This window comes from Peromyscus eremicus, chromosome X (genome assembly GCF_949786415.1).
Source record: "Peromyscus eremicus chromosome X, PerEre_H2_v1, whole genome shotgun sequence".
Classification (NCBI taxonomy): domain Eukaryota; kingdom Metazoa; phylum Chordata; class Mammalia; order Rodentia; family Cricetidae; genus Peromyscus; species Peromyscus eremicus.
Window position 1 is genome coordinate 55,646,080 of NC_081439.1, and position 25,552 is coordinate 55,671,631.

At 39.6% G+C, this 25,552-nt stretch overlaps 1 protein-coding gene across 1 annotated transcript in view; it reads right to left on the reverse strand.

Moving 5' to 3' along the window:
* Nucleotides 1-25,552, reverse strand: part of Tex11 (testis expressed 11) — a 277,802-nt gene that overhangs the window by 192,378 nt on the left and 59,872 nt on the right. Inside the window, exon 9 of the mRNA XM_059251477.1 lies at nucleotides 4,259-4,313. Coding sequence (XP_059107460.1) covers nucleotides 4,259-4,313 — 55 coding nt within the window. The remainder of the gene's footprint in view (nucleotides 1-4,258; nucleotides 4,314-25,552) is intronic.

Genomic DNA, 25,552 nt, shown 5'->3' on the forward strand with positions numbered 1-25,552 from the left:
AGGTATCCCAGACTCAGAAAGACAAACATGGTATGTACTCACTCATAACAGGACGCTAGATGTGGAACAAGGATGACTGGACTGCTACTCACATCACCAGGCAGGCTACCTGGAAAACAGGACCCCAAGAAAGACACAGGGATCGCCCAACGACAGAGAAATGGAATGAGATCTACATGAACAGCCTGGACAGGAGTGGGGGTAGTGAAGGGCGAGGGTCGAGGGAAAGAGAGCTTGGGTGAGTGGGAGATCCCAGCTGGATCAAAAACAGAGAGGGAGAACAAGGAATAGGAGACCATGGTAAATGAAGACCACATGAGAATAGGAAGAAACAAAGTGCTAGAGAGGCCCACAGAAATCCACAAAGATACCCCCACAACAGACTGCTGGCAATGGTCGAGAGACAATCCGAACTGACCTACTCTGGTGATGGGATGGCCAAACACCCTAATTGTCGTGCTAGAAACCTCATCCAACTACTGATGGATCTGGAGGCAGAGATCCATGACTAGGCCCCAGGTGGATCTCTGGGAGTCCAATTAGCGAGAATGAGGAGGGTTTATATGAGAGAGAATTGTTGAGACCAAGGTCGGATAAAGCACAGAGACAAATAGCCAAACAAACGGAAACACATGAAATATGAACCAATGGCTGAGGGGTCACCAACTGGATCAGGCCCTCTGAGTGGGTGAGACAGCTGATTGGCCTGATCTGTTTGGGAGGCATCCAGGCAGTGGGACCGGGTCCTGTGCTCATTGCATGAGTCGGCTGTTTGAAACCTGGGGCCTATGCAGGGTCCCTTGGCTCAGCATGGGAGGAGGGGACTGGACCTACCTGGACTGAGTCCACCAGGTTGATCTCAGTCTGTGGGGAAGGCTTTGCCCTGGAGGAGATTGGAATGGGGGGCTGGCTGGGGGGAAGGTGAGGGGGGCGGGAGGGGGGAGAACAAGGGAATCTGTGGCTGATATGTAGAACTGAATTGTATTGCAAAATAAAAATTAAAAAAAAAAAAAACCGACATGTGGACCAATGGAACCTAACTGAAGACCCTGACATTAATCCACACACCTATGAACATATGATTTTTGACAAAGAAGCCAAAACTGTACCATGGAAAAAAGAAAGCATCTTCAACAAATGGTGCTGGCATAACTGGATGTCAACATGCAGAAGACTGCAAATAGATCCATATCTGTCACCGTGCACAAAACTTAAGTCTAAGTGGATCAAAGACCTCAACATAAATCCAGTTACTCTGAACCTGATAGAAGAGAAAGTAGGAAGTAGTCTTGAATGCATTGGCATAAGAGACCATTTCCTAAATAGAACACCAGTAGCACAGACACTGAGAGAAACAATCAATCAATGGGACCTCTTGAAACTGAGACGCTTTTGTAGAGCAAAGGATACGGTCAACAAAGCAAAGCGACAGCCTACAGAACGGGAAAAGATGTTCACCAACCCCACATCTGACAGAGGGCTGATATCCAGATTATATAAAGAACTCAAGAAATTAGACATCAAAATACCCAACAGTCCAATTTAAAAAATGGGCTATAGAACTAAACAGAGAATTCTCAACAGAAGAAGCTCAAATGGCTGAAAGACATTTAAGGAATTGCTCAGCATCCCTAATCATCAGGGAAATGGAACACTGCTCTTAAGTTACACAGGTACCATCTTCCATCTTTCCTTACTGGGCATCGTCTCATCTAAATTCTGCGTCCAGAACCCTCTTCTTTTCACTCTGTGAATCCTATCTACAAGACCTATCTCCTACCAAACTCTTTCTTTACCTACACTAGTTAACCCTGTCACTTTTCTATGTATCCTTATACATCCTTAAGGTATCACTTATTTCACTGGCACTACTGCTTTTAAAATATATTTTTAAATTTAATTCAGGTATAAAATATATACAGAAAAGTTCAAAAACGTCAAAAGCATGGCTCTGTGAATTTTCACAAAGTGGTATGTGGAGAATTTTTTAAAACATAAAATGTAGCCACTACTTTTATGCTTCAAAAATAGTAAAAGTGATTGCAATGATATATTCTTAAAAAGGAAAGAAATGTTGACACATACTACAACATAGAATGAACTATGAAGACAATATGTTAAATGAAATAAGCCGTTCACAAAGACAAATAACATTTGGTTATTTGTGTATGTTATTTGTGTATGTTACCTAGACTAGTCAAATTCATAGAGACAGACAATGCAATAGCAGCTATAGTAGGTAAGATGAAGGGAGAATTGTTTGATGGATACATTGTTAACATTTGGTATCCTAATGGAATAAACCAGATATAAATATTTAAAATCCCACTATACTATGGCATGTAGTAATTTTATCAAATGTATTTACACAATGACATCTTTATTAAATATTACAATTAACCAGTTACCTTCCATACCCAATTGCAGTGGTCTAAAGAAATGTCCCCTATGCCAGGAATGGGTTACATCTAGTTGAGTTTTTGGCCAAAGGGGCCCCATAGAAACCCCCCAAACAACACAGGCTATTGCCAGGGCTTATTGCCAAGGTTGTTCTCTACAAACTAAAGACAACACCTATACAACTCATGGAACATGGAGAAGTTGACCAGGTGCTTACTTAGCGCTTTCACTCCTACTGACTAGTTTTCATGGTACTAGAAGGTACCTGCATGCTACCAGAGGAGAAAGGTAAACACCAACCCAGCTACAATCTCTTCAATCTCCAATGGTGACCTGTCTGCATGATCTGCTGGTGCAATAGTGGCACAAACTTTGTTTGAACAACAAACCACTATCTGATTGGATTTAGAGGCCCACTTTACAAGATGTAACCTAGGCCTGACATTGAAACTAGATAGGCCACAGCAATAAAATGACACTTAACGACATTCTGCTAAACCCATAGATCAGTGCCTCACTCAGCCATTATCAGAGAAGCATCCTCTTTCAGTAGATACCAACTAACACAGAGACCCACAACTGGACAATGTGCAGAGAGTAAGAGACCTTGGAACACTCAATTCTAAATGAGATGTCTTCATCAAAAGCCTCCCCTCAGGGATCACAGACCTAAGAGGAAGAGGAAACAGAAAGATTCAAAGAGCCAGAAGCTATAGATGACTCCAAGCAAACAGTGTCTTCCAGACACAACAGGATTGATACACATATGGACTCACAAAGACTGTGGCAGCATGAACAGGGCCTGCACAGGTTCAAGCCAGACAGGGTCCAGTGCTGAGAAGGGGAAGTGGACATGGGCTCTCATCCCTAACCAAGGAGCTATCTACAGTTGATGCCCACTTGCAAAGGAAAAATTAGTTTTATCAATGGAGTCTCACTGGGGATATTAACCACATTTCAGGGTAGGTCCCATACCCAGATAACACAAAATGAAGTCAATGATATATTTGTAAATGTTTTGTCTCTTATCACTTTGGGCATTTTTTGTCTTACTGGTCTTTTACTTGTATATTATGCTTCCTGTTTGTTTGCTAAAGAGAGAAAGATGATGTAAAGTTGGGGGAGGGTGTCTGGGAGGAGTTGAAGGAGGGGAAACCATGATCAGAATGTATTGTATAAAAAAAATCTTCTCAACAATTAAAAAAAGAAATGTTCCCCTACAAGCTCACATATTTTGCAAACTTGGTTCCCAGTTGGTGGTACTTTTTGAGAAGGTTATGAAATCTTTAAGAGGTTGAGCCTTGCTGGAGGTGGTGGGTTTGGGAGTTGACAGCTTTGCCTCATTTCCAACTTGTGTGCCCTCTCCCTGCTTTGTGCTTATGGTTGAAGATGTGATCTCTCAGTTTTCTGTTTTGACCACATGCTGCCATGCCCCCACTCTGCCATTATGGACTCTTCCCCTGGAGCTGTGAGCCAAAATAAATCCTTTCTTCAATGAGTTGCTTCTGGTCATGGTATTTCATCACAGCAACAGAAAAGGAACTAATATACCAAGAATGTTCTATCTTGGTGGTTTAAGGAAAACAATTAAAATCTAAACTATGCAATAATAAAAGCTATAATTTACAAAGTAAAACACTGTTCAAAATGCTTTATATATACTAATTCACAAGTAGATTATAAATTTATAGGGTATATTATATTGCTATATAAATCTTATGGAAATTAATTCACTAAAATGTTAAATGATGTGCCCAATAGATAATCTATTCACCAATGAGGGATCATATATCACAACTTTATAATAGCATAAACTATACTTCTTTAATCTACTTCTCTAATATTTAATAATCCTTACCAGCATTTCTGGTTCAACGGAATCCTTATCCATCTTCCCAATTTCATAGCTTTGGCTATCATTAAAAAAGAAAAAGATATGTGTACATAGTCATTTCAATATATATATATATAAACAGGATGATATATTACTAAGAAGATATGGTATAATCATATTTTATTCCAATTTTTCTATTTTACATGACAACAGATTAGTCAATAATGCATAAAGGTCAATTTTATAAAGAAATACTTTGTAATTGTAGAAAACCACAATTTTCTGAGGAAATAACCAACAAATCAACATTTGAATTATAGTCATGCTCTTCTATTTAGATATATATGCTATCCTGGTTAGTTTTTTTTTTGTCACCTTAATACGAGTTAGTCAGTCATTTGAGAAGAAAGAACCTCAATTTAGAAAATGCCACTACCAAATTGACCTATGGACAAACTTAGGAAGGCATTTTCTTGATTAATGATTTATGTAGGAGGACTCAGCCCACTGGGGGTAGTGCCACCCCTAGGCAGGTGGTCCTGATTTATATAATAAAGGAGACTGAAAAGCCATGGGGAGCAAGCCAGTAAACAGCATTCCTTCATATTTTCTGCTTCAGTTCCTGCCTACAGGTTCCTGCCTTGAGTTCCTGCCCTGACTTCCTTCAGTGATGAAGTGTGACCTGAGAGTTGTAAGAAATAAACCCTTTCCTCCCCAAGTTGCTTTTAGTCATGGTGTCTTATCACAGCAAAAGAAACACTAACTAAGGCATATGTATATATTCTTATATACTACATTAAAGTAGTTTACATATGTATATAAGCTTTTACTTAACAAAATTTTAAGGCTGATATGTGTGTGTGTGTGTGTGTGTGTGTGTGTGTGTGTGTGTATCAAGTATTGTTTCACAGGAGCAAATACATTAATGATATTCATTAATGTACTGAGTAGTTTTGTGTGTCAACTTGACATAAGCTAGAGTCATCAGAGAGGAAGGAGCCCCTCTGAGGAAATGCCTCCTTGAGATCCAGGTGTAAGGCATTTTCTCAGTTAGTGATCAATGAGGGAAGGCCTAGCCTATGGTAGGTGGTACCATCCCTGGGCTGCTGGTCCTGGGTCCTATAAGAAGAAAGTGGGCTGAGCAAGCCAGGGGAAGCAAGCCAGTAAGCAGCTCCCCTCCATGGCCTCTGCATCAGCTCCTGCCTCCAGGATCCTACCCTGTTTGAGTTCCTGTTCTGACTTTCTTCAGTGATGAACAGCAATGCTGAAATGTAAGCCAAATAAACCCTTTCCTCCCCAGCTTGTCTTTTGGTCATGGTGTTTTGTCTCAGCAATAGAAACCCTAACTAAGACAATTAAGCATCACACTATAGTCTATAAAGCACTATCAGTTCTACTTTTGCAGCTGAGTGAACCAAAAACAGTAGGGAATAGCTTTTAATATAGCCTAGATTTGTATTCAGAATGAATGAAGTGACTGGAAACAGAAATTTGACTTTTGGTTTTCTTCATTATTAAATTATATTATCTATGGGACACCATGATAACCATAAATAATATACTAATAAGTCTCAGGGCTTCAAAATCTGAAAATGAAAAAAGCAAAACAAAGATCATTCACCATAATATTTTATTCCAAATGAGTATGCCAATAAGTCATGGTTAAATGAACAAAATTGAAGACTGTCTTAATTATGGTTACTATTGCTGTGATGAAACATCATGACCAAAATTAACTTGGAAAGGAAAAGATTTACTTCACTCAGTTAACACAAAATAGTTCATCATCAAAATCAGTAAAGGCAGGAACTCAGGCAGGGCAGAAACCTGGAGGCAGGAGTTGAAGCAGAGGCCATAGAGGAGTGCTGCTTGCTGGCTTGCTTCCTCCGGCTTGCTCAGCCTGATTTCTTACAGAACCCAGGACCACCAGCCCAGGGTTGGCCCCACCATGGTCTGTGCCCTCCCACATTGATCACTAATTAAGAAAATGCCCTACAAGCCTTCCTACAGACAGATTTCTTTGGAGGCATTTTCTTTTTTTTTTTTTTCTTTTTTTTTTCTTTTTTTTTTTAATTTTTATTTTGCAATACAATTAAGTTCTACATACAGGCACAGATTCCCTTGTTCTCCACCCTCACGCCCCCCTCACCTTCCCCCCAGCCCGCCTCCCATTCCAATCTCCTCCAGGGCAAAGCCTTCCCCACAGACTGAGATCAACCTGGTGGACTCAGTCCAGGTAGGTCCAGTCCCCTCCTCCCAGGCCGAGCCAAGCGACCCTGCATAGGCCCCAGGTTTCAAACCGCCGACTCATGCAATGAGCACAGGACCCAGTGCCAGTGCCTGGATGTGGAGGCATTTTCTTAATTGAGGTTCTCTCAGATGACTCTGGCTTGTGTCAAGTTGAAATAAAACTATCCAGCACAAAACAATACCGTTACTGGAGTTTTTAGGGCACAAAATCTGGGTGGTAACAGCCCTAACAAACCCATTCATCCATGCATTGTCAATATGCCAATTAAAGAGATAAGTACTAGTGAAAGGCCAAAAAGGGGAATTTATTTTATGTGGCCACACTGGGAAGAAGGACAAATACAGTCCAGTGATCTCCTCCAAGTTTATCTTTGGGGGTAATGACATGATGTTTGGGTTTAAATAGAGGGCAAGAGGTATGCATAAATAAATTGTCACAGTTAAAGTGTGATCACACACACACACACACACACACACACACACACACACACACACACACCCATCATTGTCTCAAATCCAGTTTGATAAGTTATCAGATCTACATGAAATCTCTTCCTAAGGGCAAGTTCCTCCTCTGGCTGACACCAGGCTTCAGCCTTATCCTTCTTCCAGCTTGAGATTCCTGGTAAAAATGCCAAGTTTGGGGAAAAATAATTGTTTGAGTAGTTTGATAGCTAAATAAAGTGACAGAAAAAGCCTTTCTTTAGAATATTTTCACTCCAGCCAGAGAGTTACAATATTTTGAAACATAAAAACTTTTTAAATATACAGACCCAAGACCAGTAGTGCAGGCACATGACTATATAATTCAGCATTTGGGAGGTAGAATCAGAAGGATAAGGAGTTAAAGGCCAGTTACAGCTACATGAGACTCTGTCTCAGCAAACAAAAACTAGACTACATGATGAATTCAAGACCAGCTTGGCCTACATAATGAGACCTTGTCCTAAAGTGGGGAAAAGGCTGTATGTGCCAGTACGTGTCTGTAATCCCAGGAATTAGTAAGTAGAGGCAGGAGGACGGTGGGTTCAAGACCAACCTGGACTATAAAGTTAGATTTCATCTAAAAAAGAAAAAAATCCACAAATGAGATAGTTGAGTAATTAGCATGCTAGTAAAGATATAATGCTTGCCTAGTACTAGTAACTGTCAGTCCTGTTTAATAGAGATATATTCTAGAATATTAACAAGATCTAGTCAAAAATAACAACGAAAGGATGGGATTGCAACCATCCTAGCAGGGATGAAGAGACTCTAAAGAGACAGTCTTGTCCCTCCCTTTGGCAAAGGACTCAGAAGTTCCAGGGTAGCTCTTATGGCTGTTGACTGTCTAGGAGCCTAGCCTCTGGAATTATGGACACCTTAACTTTGTTAAGTTATGGAGTTATGAAATGAGAGACCTCCATCACAGGCAAGATTCACTGTTCATGTTTCCTGCTTCCTGCTCTAGTCAAGTGGCACAGTGGTTCTACCCAGTGGAAAAGGGAAGCAGTAAAGAAGTTCTTTGCATTTCTTCCCAGGGGAAGTGATTTTATTTGGACAGAGACCAGAGGTGGTAAATACAAGGAGGCTAGTTGCTCCATGATAGCAGTAACAAGTGAAACATGCAAAAGGTTAGCATAAAGAAGCAAGGAAAAAATAGACAAGAACAACATCTTGGGATCACAATTATTTTGAGGGTTCAAGAAAACTAAACCCATATATGAGGCTGCATCCATAGAGGCCCAACCAAAGACAGTAGTAAGACAGACTAGAAAGTACTACTTTAAGGCATACACAGATCCATCAGCAAAGAATCTTCAGCCAAAGTGGCTCAAGAGGCTTAGGCAGAATTTCTGACCAAATACCAAGTGAAAATTACACTAGGATAAAGGATGGCTGTCAGAAAGGTAAACTTAAAAAGCAAATCAACCTCCTACTTGGGGTTTGAGAGAGATGTATTTGCCTAAGATTCTGTTCTCTCACAAGCAGAAAGATAATCTATGAATTACTAGTTCCTATCTGACTGCAGAGCAAAACAATAAATTTCTTAACTGTGAAAATACTCTCTAAATAAATAAAAAGAAAACTCTGAGAAGGGGCCACTAGAGGCCGCAAATTGTGAGGAAAATAACTTTTACCAAGCTAGTCCAGGCAGATGACTAAATGAATAATAAAATATTAAGCTCCAAAGGAGAAGCAACAGCATGTAGGCATGCTACAATGTACTTTCCAAAATATTACAGAACAGGACAATGTGAGAAATACAGAAGAAAAAAATCAAGATATAAGAACTTCCTCTCGAAGGCTCAAATGTTGCATTTAGTAGATAAAGACTTCAAAACCAAAACTACAATTATAAATATGTTCAAGTAATAAGGAAAATCATGTTTAAAGAATTAAAGGAAAGTATCAAAACAATGAATTAAAGGAAGCTTGAATCTTTCTCCTAAGGAAAATACACAAAGGGCATCTGTCCTTTAACTATCAAAGCAATAAGCCCAGTGACTAGTGGCTATCTTCCATCTACTGTCCTGTAAGACCCCTAGGACTCCTTCTTCAAAAGCGGAGGATCTTGGTTCTTTGAAAAGATGAACAAGATTGACAAACCCATAGCCAAATTAACCAAAAGAAAGCCAAAAATACACAGAATAATATCATTAAATAGAAGTTATAACAGATTACAATGAAATCCAGAGAATCCTTAGGAAATAGTTTGAAAACATATTCCAAATACCTAGGAAATATAGAATAGATAAATCCCAAACATATGATCTACTAAAGTTAAACGAAGGAGATATAAAAACAACTTGAATCTGTAACAAGCAATGAAACTGAAATAATTATAAAAAGTATACTCAAAAAGAGAAGCCTAGACAGACTCACTGATGAATCCTACTAACCCATTAAGGAAGAACTAAGACCAACACTCACTCCTCAAACTGTTTGTCAACTTGACTACATCTGGAATTAACTAAATCCCAAGCTGTTGGACATGTCTGTAAGGGATTTTCTTAATTATATTACTTAGGTGGGAAGATCCACCCTAAATCTGGGCCACACCTTCTGGTGATAGCCAATGTAAAAAGGACATGGAGAAAGGGAGATTTTCTTTTTGCCTGATTGCCCTCACTCTCACTGGCAAATTCATCTATCCTGTTGCTGAGACTTTCCTTCACTGGTATTAAAACCAACTTTCCCAGGATTTCAATGTAAACTGAAGACTAGCAGCTCTCTAGGAATCCTCTGGGACTCTAGCACTAGAATGGAACTGCTGATACATCTAGTCTTAAGGACTAAGCAACTTCCAGATTCTTGGCCTTTCTATCACTGAGAAAAGTACTATTGGACTACCTTGATCACAGCCTGTAAGCCAATATAGTAAGTCCCCCTTACACACTATTCATTCCATCAGTTCTGTTCCTTTAGAGAACCCTGACTAATACACTGTTCCATAAAATGGAAAGGAAAGGAACACAATGAAACTCATTCTACACATACCAAATGCAATGACATGATCCCCTACTTAAAAGACCCTGATGACTGTACCAGAAAACTCCACTGTTAGAACATGGCCCAAGAATGGAGTCCTGTGAGGAGATATCTGAGTGCTTGTGAAAAAAACTCCAAGAAACGAAGACAAGAGTCTTGTGACCTCAGTTTGTTCAAAAGCACGGAATTGTTCTTGGAATGTGCTTTTGTGCCCTTCCAAGGTGTAGCAGATAGGATTGAGTTAACTTCAGATTATTCATTACAACTGGCGAATGTTATTTGTTTATATGCTTCTACAGAAAAACATGGTTTTGCCACACGCAGCTTGTCAGCTGCCACCCTTGTGATTAGACACTTTACTCATGTGACTCCTCTTAACCTTCAGAGTATAAATTGTCTGATGCTCTGAATAAAGTTGACTATTGCACTGGACTTTAGTCCACCTCATTTACCAGCTCCATTCTCCCAGCTTCTACCACCTCTAGAACAGTGACACTCTATGATGTGATTAATAGTTTCTTGAAAGTAACAGGATTCAAAATCAACATACAGAAAAAAGTAGCCTTTCTTTATACCAATAATAAATTTGTCAAAGAAGAAATCACAAAAAGTCTTGTTTATAGTACTTTCAAGTAAAATAAAATACCTAGAAATAAATCTAACCAAAGAGGCGGTTTTGATAAACTTATCCAAAACATACATTGAGGAAGAAAAGTTAGCATCTTCAATATATGTTACTGGTAAAACTTGATAGCTACATATAGATGGGTGAAACTATATCCAAACTTCTCATCCTGAACAAAAAAAAAGAATACTTGAAGTGGATCAAGGACCTGAAGTTAAGACCTAAAACCTTAGAACTGCTAAAAGAAAACAGAAGTAAAACCATTTCAAGGTATGGGGATAGGCAGAGACGCTAAAAAAGATTCCAATAGCATATGAAGTCATCCCGAATAATTAACAAATGGAACTGCGGGGAATTATGTAGTTTCTATACTGCAAAGGAACCAATCACCAAAGTGAAGAGACAGTCTATAAGATGGGAAAAAAACCTTTGTTACACAAATATGCCACACAGGGAATTAACATCTAGAATGTATAAAGAAATGCAAAAACTAAACATCAAAAATAAATTAAAAATGGGCTAACAAATTGAACAAAGAATTCTCAAAAGAAGAAATACAAAGGGCTAATAAATACCTGAAAAAGTATTTGACAATCAAGAAACAGGGGGAAGCTTTTTTTATGCCATCTTTCTAGGCCATCAACACAGTGCACGTAAATGTCCTGGCCTATGCCCTTATGGTGGTTTGCATAAGAATGGCCCCCATACGGTCATATATTTGAATACTTAGTCATCAAGGAGTAGCACTACTTTGGAGAGATTAGGAGGTATGGCCTTGTTGGAGGAAGTGTGTCACTGGGGGGTGGGCTTTGAGGTTTCAGAAGCTCAAGCCAGGCCCAGTGGTTTTTTCTTCCTGCTGCCTGCAGGACAGAATGTAAAACTCTCAGCTACTTCTCCAAAACCATGTCTGCCTACATGCCACCATGCTCCCTGCCATGACAAAAAAACTAAACTTCTAAAACTGTAAGCAAGCCCCAATTAAATGCTTCCTTTTATAAGAGTTACATGACCATGGTGGCTCTTCATAGCAATAGAACACTGACTAAAACAGCTCTCAAGAGTGTGAAATAAAGCATGGTTATATTGGCGAATTTGAAATCACTGATTATCACAGAGCTGGGAAAATTATTGTGAACCTCACAAGCATGTCCACCAACTGTGGAGTGACCAGCCTCAGATTTGATGTGCAGCTCAAAGGCCGAGAAAGACAGAAAAAAAAAATCTGCTTCCATCCCAGTCTGGTTTCATTGTACTGACAACTTCAGTGAGCATCATGAACATGAAGATCACAATGAAAACATATAAGAGGGAAAACTCTGGGATTTTTTAAATCTAGAGGTATAAAACATATATAAATAAAAAGCCTCAGTGGGGGGAAAAACAGAAGGATGAAAGCATGCTAATCCTCAGATTGCTTTAGCTGTTTAACTGGACCAGGATTCCTTGCCCAGGGAATAGCCCCACTCAAAATTAAGATAGGTCCTGCCACCTCAATTAATGCATAAGTATGCACAGAGGCCCATCTCCTAAGAGGTTATAGATTTTATCAAGTGAAAAATTAACACTAACCAGAGGGATGGGGTAGGGCAGTGGGGAAAGGGGATGAGTAAGAACAAAAGTATAATGAAACAAATGTATGAACTGCCATAATAAAATTCATCACTGTATATTGCTTATTTAAATAAGTAATAACAACAAAAGAGATAGTGAAGGAGCAAAAGAGAGAAAAGGAATCATGAGACATATAGGAAAGAACAGAGAAAGCATAGATCTACCGATATTAATAAATTTCAAAAGTATTAAGAGGTTGAAAGTACTGGGTTTCTCTCTATCCCCATGATATCTCCCTCTATTGTGGTATCTCTTTCATTGCTTTTCCCCTCCATCCCTCTTCCAGCTCAACCATCCCATTCCCTTATGCTCTCATCCAACATCTCCTACCCTCCATTGCCCTCCCTCATCCCCAGTTTACTCATGGAGATCTCATCTGTTTCCCCTTCCCAGGGTGATCCCTCTTTGGGCCCTCCTTGTCAGCTAGCTTCTCTGGAGCTATGGGTTGTAGTCTAGTTATCCTTTGCTTTACATCTAGTATCCACTTATGAGTGAGTACATACCATATTTGTCCTTCTGAGTCTGGGTTACCTCACTCAGGATGATATTTTCTAGTTCCATCCATTTGCCTACAAATTTCATGATGTCATTGTTTTTCTCTGCTTAGTAGTACTCCATTGTGTATATGTACCACATTTTCTTTATCCAGTCTTTAGTTGAGGGGCATCTAGGTTGTTTCTGGGTTCTGGCTATTACAAATAATGCTGCTATGAACATAGTTGAGCAAGTGTCCTTGTGGTATGATTGAGCATTCCTTGAGCATATGCCCAAGAGTGGTATAGCTGGGTCTCAAGGTAGATTGATCACCAATTTTCTGAGAAACCGCCATACTGATTTCCAAAGTGGCTGTACCAGTTTGCACTCCCACCAACAGTGGAGGAGTGTCCACATCCTCTCCAACATTAAGCTGTCTGCAGTGCTTTTGATCTTAGCCATTCTGACAGGTGTAATAGTTGCCAGGAATCCCCAAGGATGACCCCAGCTTGGACTACTAGAAATAGTGGAGAGGGTGCCTGAACTGAACTGGCTTACCCCAGTGATCAGACCGGTGAATATCCTAACTGTTATCACAGAGCTTATCTCCAATGACTGATGGAAGCAGATACGGAGATCCACAACCAAACACCAGGCGGAGTTCCAGGAGTCCAGTCAGAGAGAAAGAAGAGGGAATCTATGAGCAAGTGCATCAGGATCATGATGGGGAAACCTGCAGAGATGACCAAACCAACCTAGTGGGATCTCATGAAAGTTGGATCAATGGCTGTGGAGCCTACATGGGACTGGACTAGGCCTTCTGCATAAGTGAGACAGCTGTGTAGCTTGATCTGCTTGGGGGCCCCCTGGTGGTAGGATCAGAATCCATCCCTGGTGCATGAGGGGCTTTTTGGAGCCCACTACCTATGATGGGACACCTCATGAAGCCTTGAGATGGGGAAAGGGCTTGGATTTGCCTCTACTGGATGTGCCTCCCCATGGGAGGCCTTGCCTTCTTGTGGAGGGGAGTGTGGGGTGAGTTGGGAGGGGGAGGGTAGGAGGTGGGAGGAGGGAAGAGGGGGATCTTTGATTGGTGTGTAAAATGAATGAAAAAAAATTCTTAATAAAAAATTAAATGAAAAAAGAGAGGGGAAAAAAGAGGTGGGATAATGCTCTTGTATACTGTAAAGATTTGTCTCTCCTATTGGTTTAATAAAATGCTGATTGGCCAGTAGCCAGGCAGGAAGTATAGGCATGGTGACCAAACTAGGAGAAGGCTGGGAAGAGGAAAGGGAGAGACCGAGTCACCAGCCAGATGCAGAGGAAGTAAGATGAGAATGTTGGACTGAGAAAAGGTACCAAGCCATGTAGCTAAACATAGACAAGAATTATGGGTTAATTTAAGTGTAACAGCCAGTTAGTTATAAGTCTGAATAATAGGCCAAACAGTTTGTAATTAATATAAGCCTCTGTGTATTTATTTGGAACTAAACGGCTGCTGCCTGGGTGGGACCAGGTGGGACCAAGAAACTTCTATCTACAGTAAAGGGATAGAACAAAATATAACAAAAAACAACCATAAGAAAACTTGAATGGCTGTGGTAATATAAGACAGACTTCAAAACAAAAAATTAATTATCTAGAGATAAAGAAGAGTATTTAGAACCAGGCATGGTGGTGCACACCTTAATTCCAACACTTGTGAGGTGGAGAAAAAATCAAGAGTTTAAGGCTATCCTCCACTACACAATTTTATTGTATTATTTAATCTATTTATATTTAATGGACCCCTGGGTTACATGAGACCCTGTTTCAAAAAATGAAACAAAACAAAGGGGAGGGATTTTATAGCAAGTATACATCACAAAAATACATGAAAGACAATTTGAAAAATTGAAGGCAAAAGCACATTACTCAACAATATTGGGACCTTCAATACTCTTCTTTCAATAATGGACAGAAGTAAGTATAATTGACAACATATACAGAAGACTTAACAACACTATAAACCTACTAAACCCTAAAATCCATTTATAGCACAGACCACCAACATTCTTTTCAAATATACATAGAAGGTACATCAGAACAGAACATATGCTGGCCACACAAAATCACATTAGATTTAAGAGACTTGTAATCATAAAATATATTCTTTCAATATGGAATTAAGTTTAAGACCAACTACCAAGGAACTTGGTGAATTGGTAAATGTGAAAATTAAACAATATACAGATAAAAACCAATGGTTTAATTAATAAAATTAGAAGAGGAATTAGAAAAATACCTTGAGTTGATTAGGTAAAAACATAAAAACCAAAACTTATGGGACATAACTAAAGCAATGCTTTCAGTAAAATGTATAGATAGACACTCCAATACTTAGAAAAGAATAAAAGTATCAAGTCAATATGCAAATAATCTACCCAAGGACAAGGAAGAAAGAGGAGCATCTAAAGTGCAAAAGAAAAGAAATAAAAAAGATTAGCATGGAAATGAAATAAAAATTGAAAAACAATGGGGATAATTAAGAAACCCAAAATCTGGTGCTTTCAAAAGCAAAGGGCAAATCTGTTAGCTTTATTGACAAGGAAAATGAGCAAGAAGTTTTAAATTATTAAAATTAGGAATGAAGGAACAGACACTTGGAGAAAGATTATCCCTAGAAAATTAAAGATCTAACACCTGAGCTGTGTACCCTTGAATAAATATCTTACTCTTGGGAACATTTCTATTTCCTGAGCTATACAGAATTAAAGTTGTCTAGATCATTCATTTTCAAACATTTTATAAACAAGCAAATCATTTTTTCAAAAAAATCTTACAAGAACATATCAAGTAACTAATTTAAAGTATAACTTATAGAATGTATTTTCCTGGCAGGACACAAGAGCACTACAGAAAATGGTTTCTAAATTCCTAAAGTAGACAATTCATAAGATTTCTTCTAGCTCTAAATTAATATCTATATTCAATTATATTCTATTTTGAAATTGTTATTGCATGATTTGTATTTCCACTAGATGGTGCTAATATGTTTCATTTTCTCCTAAAATCAGTTTGTATATGATTATTTTCAGAGTTAATAATTTGTCATGGTACATAGATAAATCCTTAATCTTTTCAATACGTTTTTCATTTTTTTCTTTGAGAATTTCATACATGCATACAATATGCTTTGATTATATTCACCCTTCACTCTCCCTAACTTTTCCCAGATCTTTCCCTCATATCTCCTTGCCTCATAGCTCATGTTTCCTTCTTAAATATGCATGTGTGCGGATGCATATAAAATGCTAGGTTTCTATATGACTTTTCAAACATCCTTACTGTTAGTTATTTTGCCACCATCCTAGCCCTTCCTCTGCCCTATGCTCCCATCTCCTTCCCTACTTAAAACCCCTACCCCATTATTCCTTTCCCCCTTTATATAACCCATGTTCTACTAAAGTCTGCAAAAGAAAATTGGGAAATAATACATGAACAAAATGAGTTCAACAAAGAGAAGCCATATAAAAGAAAAATAAAATAAATCTGAAACTAAAAAACAAAATGATTAAACTGGAAAAAATCCACAGGAAGTTTAACAGCAGACTTTTTTACATTTTATTTTGTAAAGTTTATTATTTAAAAAACTTGGAAATAAAATAAACATCACATGCCAAAATTAATCAGACCTAAAGTCTATACATCTAATGAACTTCTGTATAGTTAGAATTCTGAAGCTGTGGAGTTTCACAATGGATTTTACACTTTCACCATCAAATATATTTTATGCACTTATCTACCACCAAAAAATCCATGACATAAAATTAGAAAAACCAATTAGCTTTATTTTTAATAAATATTTTTATTTTATAATTAATTTAATTTTCCATATAAGCCACAGATTCCCCTGTCCTCCCTCCTCCCACCTCCAGCCTTCCCCCACAATCTACCCTCCACTCTCACCTCCTCCAAGACAAGGTCTCCCCTGGGAATTCAGCCCAGCCTGGTAGATTCAGTTGAGGCAGGTCCAGTCCCCTCCTCCCTGCACCAATTAGCTTTATATCTCTTTCACAACTCATGTCTATTACCAGGAGACTGGATGTAGTCAAATAATCAACAAACTCAAAGATAGGCCATTTAAAGTTATCCAAAGGGCCTTCAGCCAGTAACTAACAGAAGCAGATGCACAGGTCTACAGCCAAGCACCAGGCTGAGCTCCAGGAGTCCAGTCAAAAAGAGAGAAGAGGGATTCTGTGAGCAAGTGCATCAGGATCATGATGGGGAAACCTAGAGAGACAACCAAACCAAACTAGTGGGAACTCATGAACTTTAGACCAACAGCTGTGGAGCCTCCATGGGACTGAACTAGGCCCTCTGCATAAGCGAGACAGTTGTGTAACTTTATCTGCTTAAGAAGGCCCCTGGCAGTAGGATCAGGATCCATCCCTAGTGCATGAGCAGGCTTTTTGGAGCCCACTACCTATGGTGGGACACCTTGCATAGCCTTGAGGCAGGGGGAGGGGCTTGGACCTGCCTCAACTTAATGTACCAGTCTTTGCTGACTCCCCATGGGAGGCTTTACCTTTTTGGAGGAGGGAATGGGGGGTGGGTTGGGGGGAAGAAGGTCTGGGGGGGCAGGAGGAGGGAAGAGAGGAGAAATCTGTGATTGGTATGTAAAATGAATAAAAAAATTCTTAATAAAAATAATCCTTTAAAAAAATTATCCAAAGGAACAAAAAGAAGACTGAAAAAAAAGAAGAAAAGGGGATCTATTAGATACTATAAGACAAAAACTAAACATTACGGAAAAGAAATCCTAAAACATAGAAATGAACACAGAAGTAGAAACCATCCATCCTATTTTCAGTTATCTTGTTGTTTAAGGGAATAAGAGAAAATCTCTGTAATCTATGGAAAGAAGAGAATATGAATACACATGAAATACAAAGAATGTCAAATAGATTAAATATAAAAACTCTTCATCAAGACAGACTACAATCAAAATCTTTTTTGTTGGTAGTTTGTGGGAGTCCACAACTGACTCAGTTTCCCAGTTTGAATCTGAAGTCTATTCTGAGTCAATAGAGTTCAAGCTTGCTTGCTCCAGGGCTGTGAGAAGGTACTGACTAGCCCACATAGTCTCCTTGAAGGGCTGTGAGAAAGTCCTGATTAGTCCACAGGAAGGAACACTCTAGCAAGCTAGATGCAGGCTGCTGATGCCAGCCAGAGGTGCATCAAGATGGACAATGAAACTGCCTGCTCCTTGACGCAAGGCAGTATAGATAGTGGCCGAATGCCTGTGCTGTGCATTGTTCTACCTCTGTCCTTCAAAACTGTATACAAGCTGGCTGCGAAATAAACTCGGGACTGTCCAGCACTGACTGGCAGACCTCTCAACTCTTTTCTGTCTTCTTCATTGTCTCTATTATCCACACGTCTCCACCCAGATACCAAGTCAACATGTCGGCAGGCTCCGATAGTGGTGATGGATGGTTTTATGAGACAGGGACTCACTGTAGGCCAGGATAACCTAGAACTCACCACCACAGTATTCATCAACAAATTAATGTGATTATTGTGTTTTAATATCTTTCATATTTTATACTTCAATTAAGATTTATATGCCACAGTTAGTTGTATTGTAGAATTGTGAATTTGATGATACTCATACTTTGTAATGAGTTTCATCCTTTTATATTTTTTCCTCTTGTTAATTAGTGTCTTAGTTTGGGTTACTATCACTGTGATGAAACACCATGACCAAAAGCAAGCAGGGGAGGAAAGGGTTTATTTGGCTTGCATTTCCATATCTCTGTACATCATCAAAGGAAGTCAGGGCGGGAACTCAAACAGGCCAAGAACCTAGAGGCAGGAACATCATGATGCGGCAGCCATGAAGAAGTGCTGCTTACTGACTTGCTCCTGATGGATTGCTCAGCCTGCTTTCTTACAGCATCCACGACCACCAGTCCAGGGATGGTATCATCCAATGGGCTGGACCCTCTCCCATCAATCACTAATTAAGAAAACACCTTATATATAGCTGAATCTCATAGAGACATTTTCTCAATTGAGGTTCCCTCCTCTCAAATAACTAGTATACATCAAGTTTACATAAAACTAGCCAACACAATTAGCAACTTCTTGTTCCAACTTGAAAAACTTTTGTCATTTCTTGTGATACAAGTCTACTGGTGACAAATGCCTACAACTTTGAGTTTGCCTGTAGATATCTCTCCGTCATTTCTAAAGCACAGTTTTTATTTTTTTTTTTTATTTTGCAATACAGTTCAGTTCTACACATCAGCCACGGATTCCCTTGTTCTCCCCCCTCCCGCCCCCCTCACCTTCCCCCCAGCTCACTCCCTATTCCCACCTCCTCCAGGGCAAAGCCTCCCCCGTGGACTGAGATCAACCTAGTAGACTCAGTCCAGGCAGGTCCAGTCCCCTCCTCCCAGGCCGAGCCAAGTGACCCTGCATAGGCCCCAGGTTTCAAACAGCCAACTCATGCAATGAGCACAGGACCCGGTCCCACTGCCTGGATGCCTCCCAAACAGATCAAGCCAATCAACTGTCTCACCCATTCAGAGGGCCTGATCCAGTTGGGGACCCCTCAGCCATTGGTTCATAGTTCATGTGTTTCCATTCGTTTGGCTATTTGTCCCTGTGCTTTATCCAACCTTGGTCTCAACAATTCTCACTCATATAAACCCTCCTCTTTCTCACTAATTGGACTCCCAGAGCTCCACCCGGGGCCTAGCCATCGATCTCTGCATCCAGATCCCTCAATCGTTGGATAGGGTTTCTAGCATGACAATTAAGGTGTTTGGCCATCCTATCACCAGAGTAGGTCAGTTCGGGCTGTCTCTCGACCATTGCCAGCAGTCTGTTGTGGGGGTATCTTTGTGGATTTCTGTGGGCCTCTCTAGCACTTTGCTTCTTCCTATTCTCATCAATATGGCGCTTTCTTAGAAAATTGGGAATCAATCTCCCCCAGGATCCAGCTATACCATTCTTGGGCATATACCCAAGGAATGCTCAATCATACCACAAGAGCACTTGTTCAGCTATGTTCATATCAGCATTGTTTATAATAGCCAGAACATGGAAACAACCTAGATGCCCTTCAACTGAAGAATGGATAAACAAAATGTGGTACATATACACAATGGAATACTACTCAGCAGAGAAAAACAATGACATCATGAGGTTTGCAGGCAAATGGATGGATCTAGAAAAAATCATCCTGAGTGAGGTAACCCAGACTCAGAAAGACAAACATGGTATGTACTCACTCATAGGAGGATACTAGATGTGGAACAAGGATGACTGGACTGCTACTCACATCACCAGGCAGGCTACCTGGAAAACAGGACCCCAAGAAAGACACAGGGATCGCCCAATGATGGAGAAATGGAAGAGATCTACATGAACAGCCTGGACATGAGTAGGGGTAATGAAGGGCGAGGGTCGAGGGAAAGAGAGCTTGGGGGAGTGGGAGATCTAAAGCACAGTTTTTATAATGATATTCTTTCTGGAAGTTCATTTCATCTTTCAGGACTTTTGAATAAGTCATTCTCCTTTTTCTGGCCAGTAAGATTTCTTCTGAGAAATCTGGTGGAACATCTTATGAGAGCTCTTTTATGTTTCAAGGTTTATTCTCTTATATTCAATTTTAAATCTTTTTCTTTAGCTTTTAAGAACTTGATTGCAAGCAAGATGTGGTGACTCATATCTGTTGTTTCAGCATTCAGGAGATTGAGAATGGAGGACTACGATTTGTTTAAGGGTGCCTGAACCATGTATTAAATTCAATGCTACCTCTTCCTTAAGCGTTTGGTAGAATTAAACAGTGAATCTGTCTGGCCCTAGGCTTTAATTTGTGGGGAGTTTTTAAATTACTGCTTCAAACAATTCACTTCTAAATGAAAAATAGGCAACGAAAGAAATCAAGCAGGAAATTCAAAGCAGTTTATAGTTGAATTAAAATGAAAATACAACATACCCAAACCTATGGGATACAATGATGGCAGTTCTAAGAGGCAAGGTCAAAGCACTGAGTGCCTACACAAAAAAATGTAGAGATTTCATACTAGCAACTTAGTGGCACACCTGAAAGCTCCAGAACAAAAAGAACAATAACAACCAAAGTAGATGGCAAAAAATCATCAATATCACAGCTGAAATCAATGAAATAGAAACAAAAAGAAAGAAAATAAAGAATCAATGACATAAAGAGTTGTTTCTTTGAGAAAAATCAATAAAATTGACAAACTCTTAGCCAAATTAGCTTAAAAAATGGATAGAAAAGATCCAATTTAATAAAATTAGAGACAAAAAGGGGAACATTATAACAGACACTAAGGAGAATCATAAGAACATGCCTTAAAAACCTGTATTCCACTAAATTGGAAAACCTAAAAGAAATGGATGAATTTCTTGATATATATGACCTATCAAAGTTAAATCAAGATCAGATAGGCAACTTAAATAGACTCTTAAAGCCTTGTAAAATATAGACAGTAATTAAAAGTTTCCCAACCTCCCCCAAAAATGCCCAGGGCCAGGTGAATTCAGAGCATAACTCTATGAGACCTTCAAAGAAGTAATGCCAGTATTCGTCAAATTATTCCACAAAATAGAAACAAAGGGAACACTGCCCAATTAGTGTTATGTGGCCACAATTACCCTGCTAATCAAACTACATAAAGACCCAACAAAGAAAGAAAATTACAGACCAATATCCTTTATGAATGCAGATGCAAAAATTCTCAATAAATTATTTGAAAACATATAAGTAATAAAAACAGCATGTCATTGGCATAAAAACAGACACTTTGGTCAATGGAATTGAAGATCCAGACATAAGTTCACACATCTATGGACACCTGACTTTTTACAAAGAAGCCAAAATACATGCAGGAGGCAAAAACAGCATCTTCTACAAATGGTGCTGTTCAAACTAGATGGTTGCATGTAGACAAATGCAAATAGATCCTTATTTATCATTCCACACAAAACTCAATAAGACCAGATACCCTCAATCTATCTGAGAGAAAAGAAATTGGGGAAAAGACTTGAACTCATTGGCATAGGAAAAGACTTTCTAAACAGAACACAGATAACACAGGCACTAAAACAAAAGGGCCTCATGAAAGTGAAAAGTTTCTATATGGCAAAGGATACTATCATTTGGGCAATGTGGCAGGCTACAGAATGGGTAAAGGTCTTTACCAATCATACATCCAATAGAGGCCTAGTGTTTAAAATACATAATTAAAAAGACTGGATATCAAGAAAATAAATAATCCAATGTTAAAATGGGATAAAAACTAAGCAGAGAGTTCTCAAAGATTAACCACAAATGGTTGAGAAACAAGTGTTCAACATCCTTAGTTGTCTTAGTTAGGATCTCTATTACTGTGAAGAGACACCATGACCACAGCAGCTCTTATAAAGGAAAATATTTCACTGGAAGTGGCTTACAGTTCAGAGGTTTAGTCCATTATTGATTGCCATGGCAGAAAGTATGGTAGCATGCAGGTAGTAATGGTGCTGGAGAGGTGGCTGAGATTCTACATCTGGATCCACAGGTAGCAGGAAGAGACAGTGAGCCAATGGGCCTGGCTTGAGCTTCTGAAATCTCAAAGCCCAACCCCAAGTGACATACTTCCTCCAACAAGGCCACACCTCCAATAATGTCACTCCCTATGAGTCTATGAGGGCCATTTTCATTCAAACCAACACATTAGTCATCATGGAAATGCAAATCAAAACTACTTTAAGATTTCACCTTATACCAGTCAGAATGGCCAAGATCGATTTAAAAAAAAAATGACAGCTCATGCTAATGAGGATGTGGAGAAAGAAGAACACTTATTCAATGCTAGTGCACGTCCAAACTTGTACAGCTACTATGGAAATCAGTATGGTAGTTCATCAGAAAGCTGAGAATAGATCTACCTTAAGATCCAGCTATATCACTCTTGACAATAAACCCAAAAGGATTCTATATCTACAACATACTTTACTCATCCATGTTCATTCCGCTCTAGTCACAAAACACAGAAACTGGAAACAGCCTAGATACCCATCAATAAATGAATAGATAATGAAAATGTGGTACATTTACACAGTGGAATATTATTCAGCTGTTAAAAACAAAATTATGAAATTTGCAGGTAAATGGATGAAGCTAGAAAAAAAATCATTCTGAGTGAGGTAACTCAAACACAAAAAGACAAATATTGTATGTTTTATCTTATAAGTGGATTGCCTTAGTTAGCGTTTCTATTGCTATGAAGAGACACCATGACCACAGCAACTCTTCTAAAGGAAAACATTTAACTGGGGCTGGCTTACAACTCAGAGGTTTAGTCCATTATCATCATGGCAGGAAACATGGTGAAGGGCAGGAAGACATGGTGCTGGAGAGGGGCTAAGAGTTCTACATCTGGATCCTCAGGCAGCAGGAAGGAAGAATGAGCTATTGGGTCTAGTTTGAGTTTCTGAAGCCTCAAAGCCTACCCTCCCCCACCCCCCAGTGACACACTTCCACTAACAAGGCCACATCTACTCCAACAAGGTCACACCTCTTAATAGTGCCACTCCCTATGAGCCTATGGGGGCCATTCTCATTCAAACCACCACCACATTCCACTCCCCTGGTCCCCATAGGCTTGTAGCCACATCATAACTCAAAAATGCATGCAGTCCAACTTCAAAAATACCAGAGTCTATAAAAGTCTCAGTACTGTTTAAAAGTCCGAAGTTCAAAGTCTCTTCTGATACTCATGGAAATCTCTTAACTGTAATCCCCTGTAAGATCAAAATCGAAAAGCAGATCACATACTTCCAACATACAATGGCACAGGATGCACATTACCCTTCCAAAAGGGAGGAAGGGAGCATAGTGAGGAAATACTGGACCAAAGAAAGATGGAAAACCAGCTGGGCAAAATCCAAATTCTGCATCTCCATGTCTGATGACACAGTGCTCTTCAGATCTCCAACACACTTCTTTTTCTTAAGCTGATTCCACTCCCTGTTAGCAGCTCTCCTCAGCAGGTATCCCACTGTTTTGGCATCTCCAACATTTTAGGGTCTCCAAGGCAATCTAGACTTCACCTTCACAGCTTCATGCAATGGCCTCTCTAGGCCTCCATGCAAAGAAACTCCTGACACATGCCTGGACTCAACAGCTTTCATTAGTTACAGAGGGAGATTCCATAACCTCTTTCATGTCTCCTTGACTCTAAATTCAGAACCACATGGCTGAAGCAGCCAAAGTCTGCGCTTGCTGGGGCTGAAACATAGCTTTCTCATTAAATTACATCTTAACCGGTTTCTGTTTTCAATGGTTTCCTTCATTGGCTAAGCTTGGTTGTCCTGGAACTCACTCTGTAGACCAGGCTGACCTTGAACTCAGAGATCCATCAGCCTCTCCCTTCTGAGTGCTGGGATTAAAGTGTGTGCAACCACACCTGGCCCTAAGCTTTTCTTTAATTCCTTTTCACAAGATGGAAGCTTAGCTGGGTGGGGTCTGGCTCTGAGGTCACAACTCCCTTTATTTTACTTAGCATCAGGATTTTCTTTAATCTCTTTATACTTCCTGAAGCTCCTTTTCTCCTCCAACTGTACATTTTGTATTTTTCCTTGCTTAGCTTGCTACATTTCATTACAGATCTGCATAAGAGAGACCACTAATAGCCATGTGACACAGTCAGTACTAGGCTATCTGGAACTCTCTGCCAACACCATTAGTCCAAAATTCTTTAATTTAGTCTCAGACAGATTTTTTGGACAAGGACAGAAAGCAGCCACATTCTTCACCAAAATATCACAAGAATAATCTCTATGCCACATATTAATATTCTTCTCCTCTGAAACCTCTTGAGCCAGCCTCCCACAGATCAAATCACCCGCAGTACCACTGTCTTCCATGTTCCTATCAGTATGGCCCATTAAGGCTCATAAAGTGTCCAATCATTTTTCTAGTTCAAAGTCCCAAAGTGTTCCATATTCCTCCAAATAAAAGCATAGTCTGGCCTATCACAGTAGTATTCCAGTCCCTGCTACCAACATCTGTCTTACTTAGGGTTTCTATTGCTGTGAAGAGACACTATAATCACAGCAACTCTTATAAGGAAAGCATTTAATTGGGGGGGGGGGCTGGCTTACAGATCAGAGGTTTAGTCCATTATCATCATGGCATGGAGCATGGCAACACATGGTGCTGGAGAAGGAGCTGAGTTCTACATCTGGATCCTCAGGCAGCAGGAAGGAAGAATGAGCCTCTGGGCATAGGTTTAGCTTCTGAAACCTCAAAACCTACCCCCCTGGTGACATACTTCCTCCAACAAGTCCATATATCTTAATAGTGCCACTCCCTATGAGCCTATGGGGGTCATTTTCATTCAAACTATCACATGGATGTTAGCTTTTAATCTTTTGATATACATGTGACAATCCACATAACCACAGAGGTTAGGTAACGAGTAAGAGACTAGTAGAGAGGAGGATCTCCCAAGGCAAGGAAAATAGAATATAAAATTATGAAGAGTCAGTGGGAGAACTAAATGGGGAGGGAGATGGAAGAGAAGGGTAAGGGAGGAAATACAGGGAGAGACAACTAATACTAAGGATCATTTGAGAGATCATTTGAAACCTACTACTGTAGAAGTTTCCTAAAATTATATATACTATAAAATTATATATATCATAAAATTATATACATTATAAAAATGTATGTGTGCTGTGGGATGTCTTTCTGTATGCTGTGAATATGTGTTGCTCTGATTGGTTGATAAATAAAGCTGTTTGGCCTAAGCCAAGGCAGCTTAGAGGCAGGCAGGAAATCCAGGCAAAGAAACAAGAAGAAGAAAGGCAGAGAGAGGAAAGAG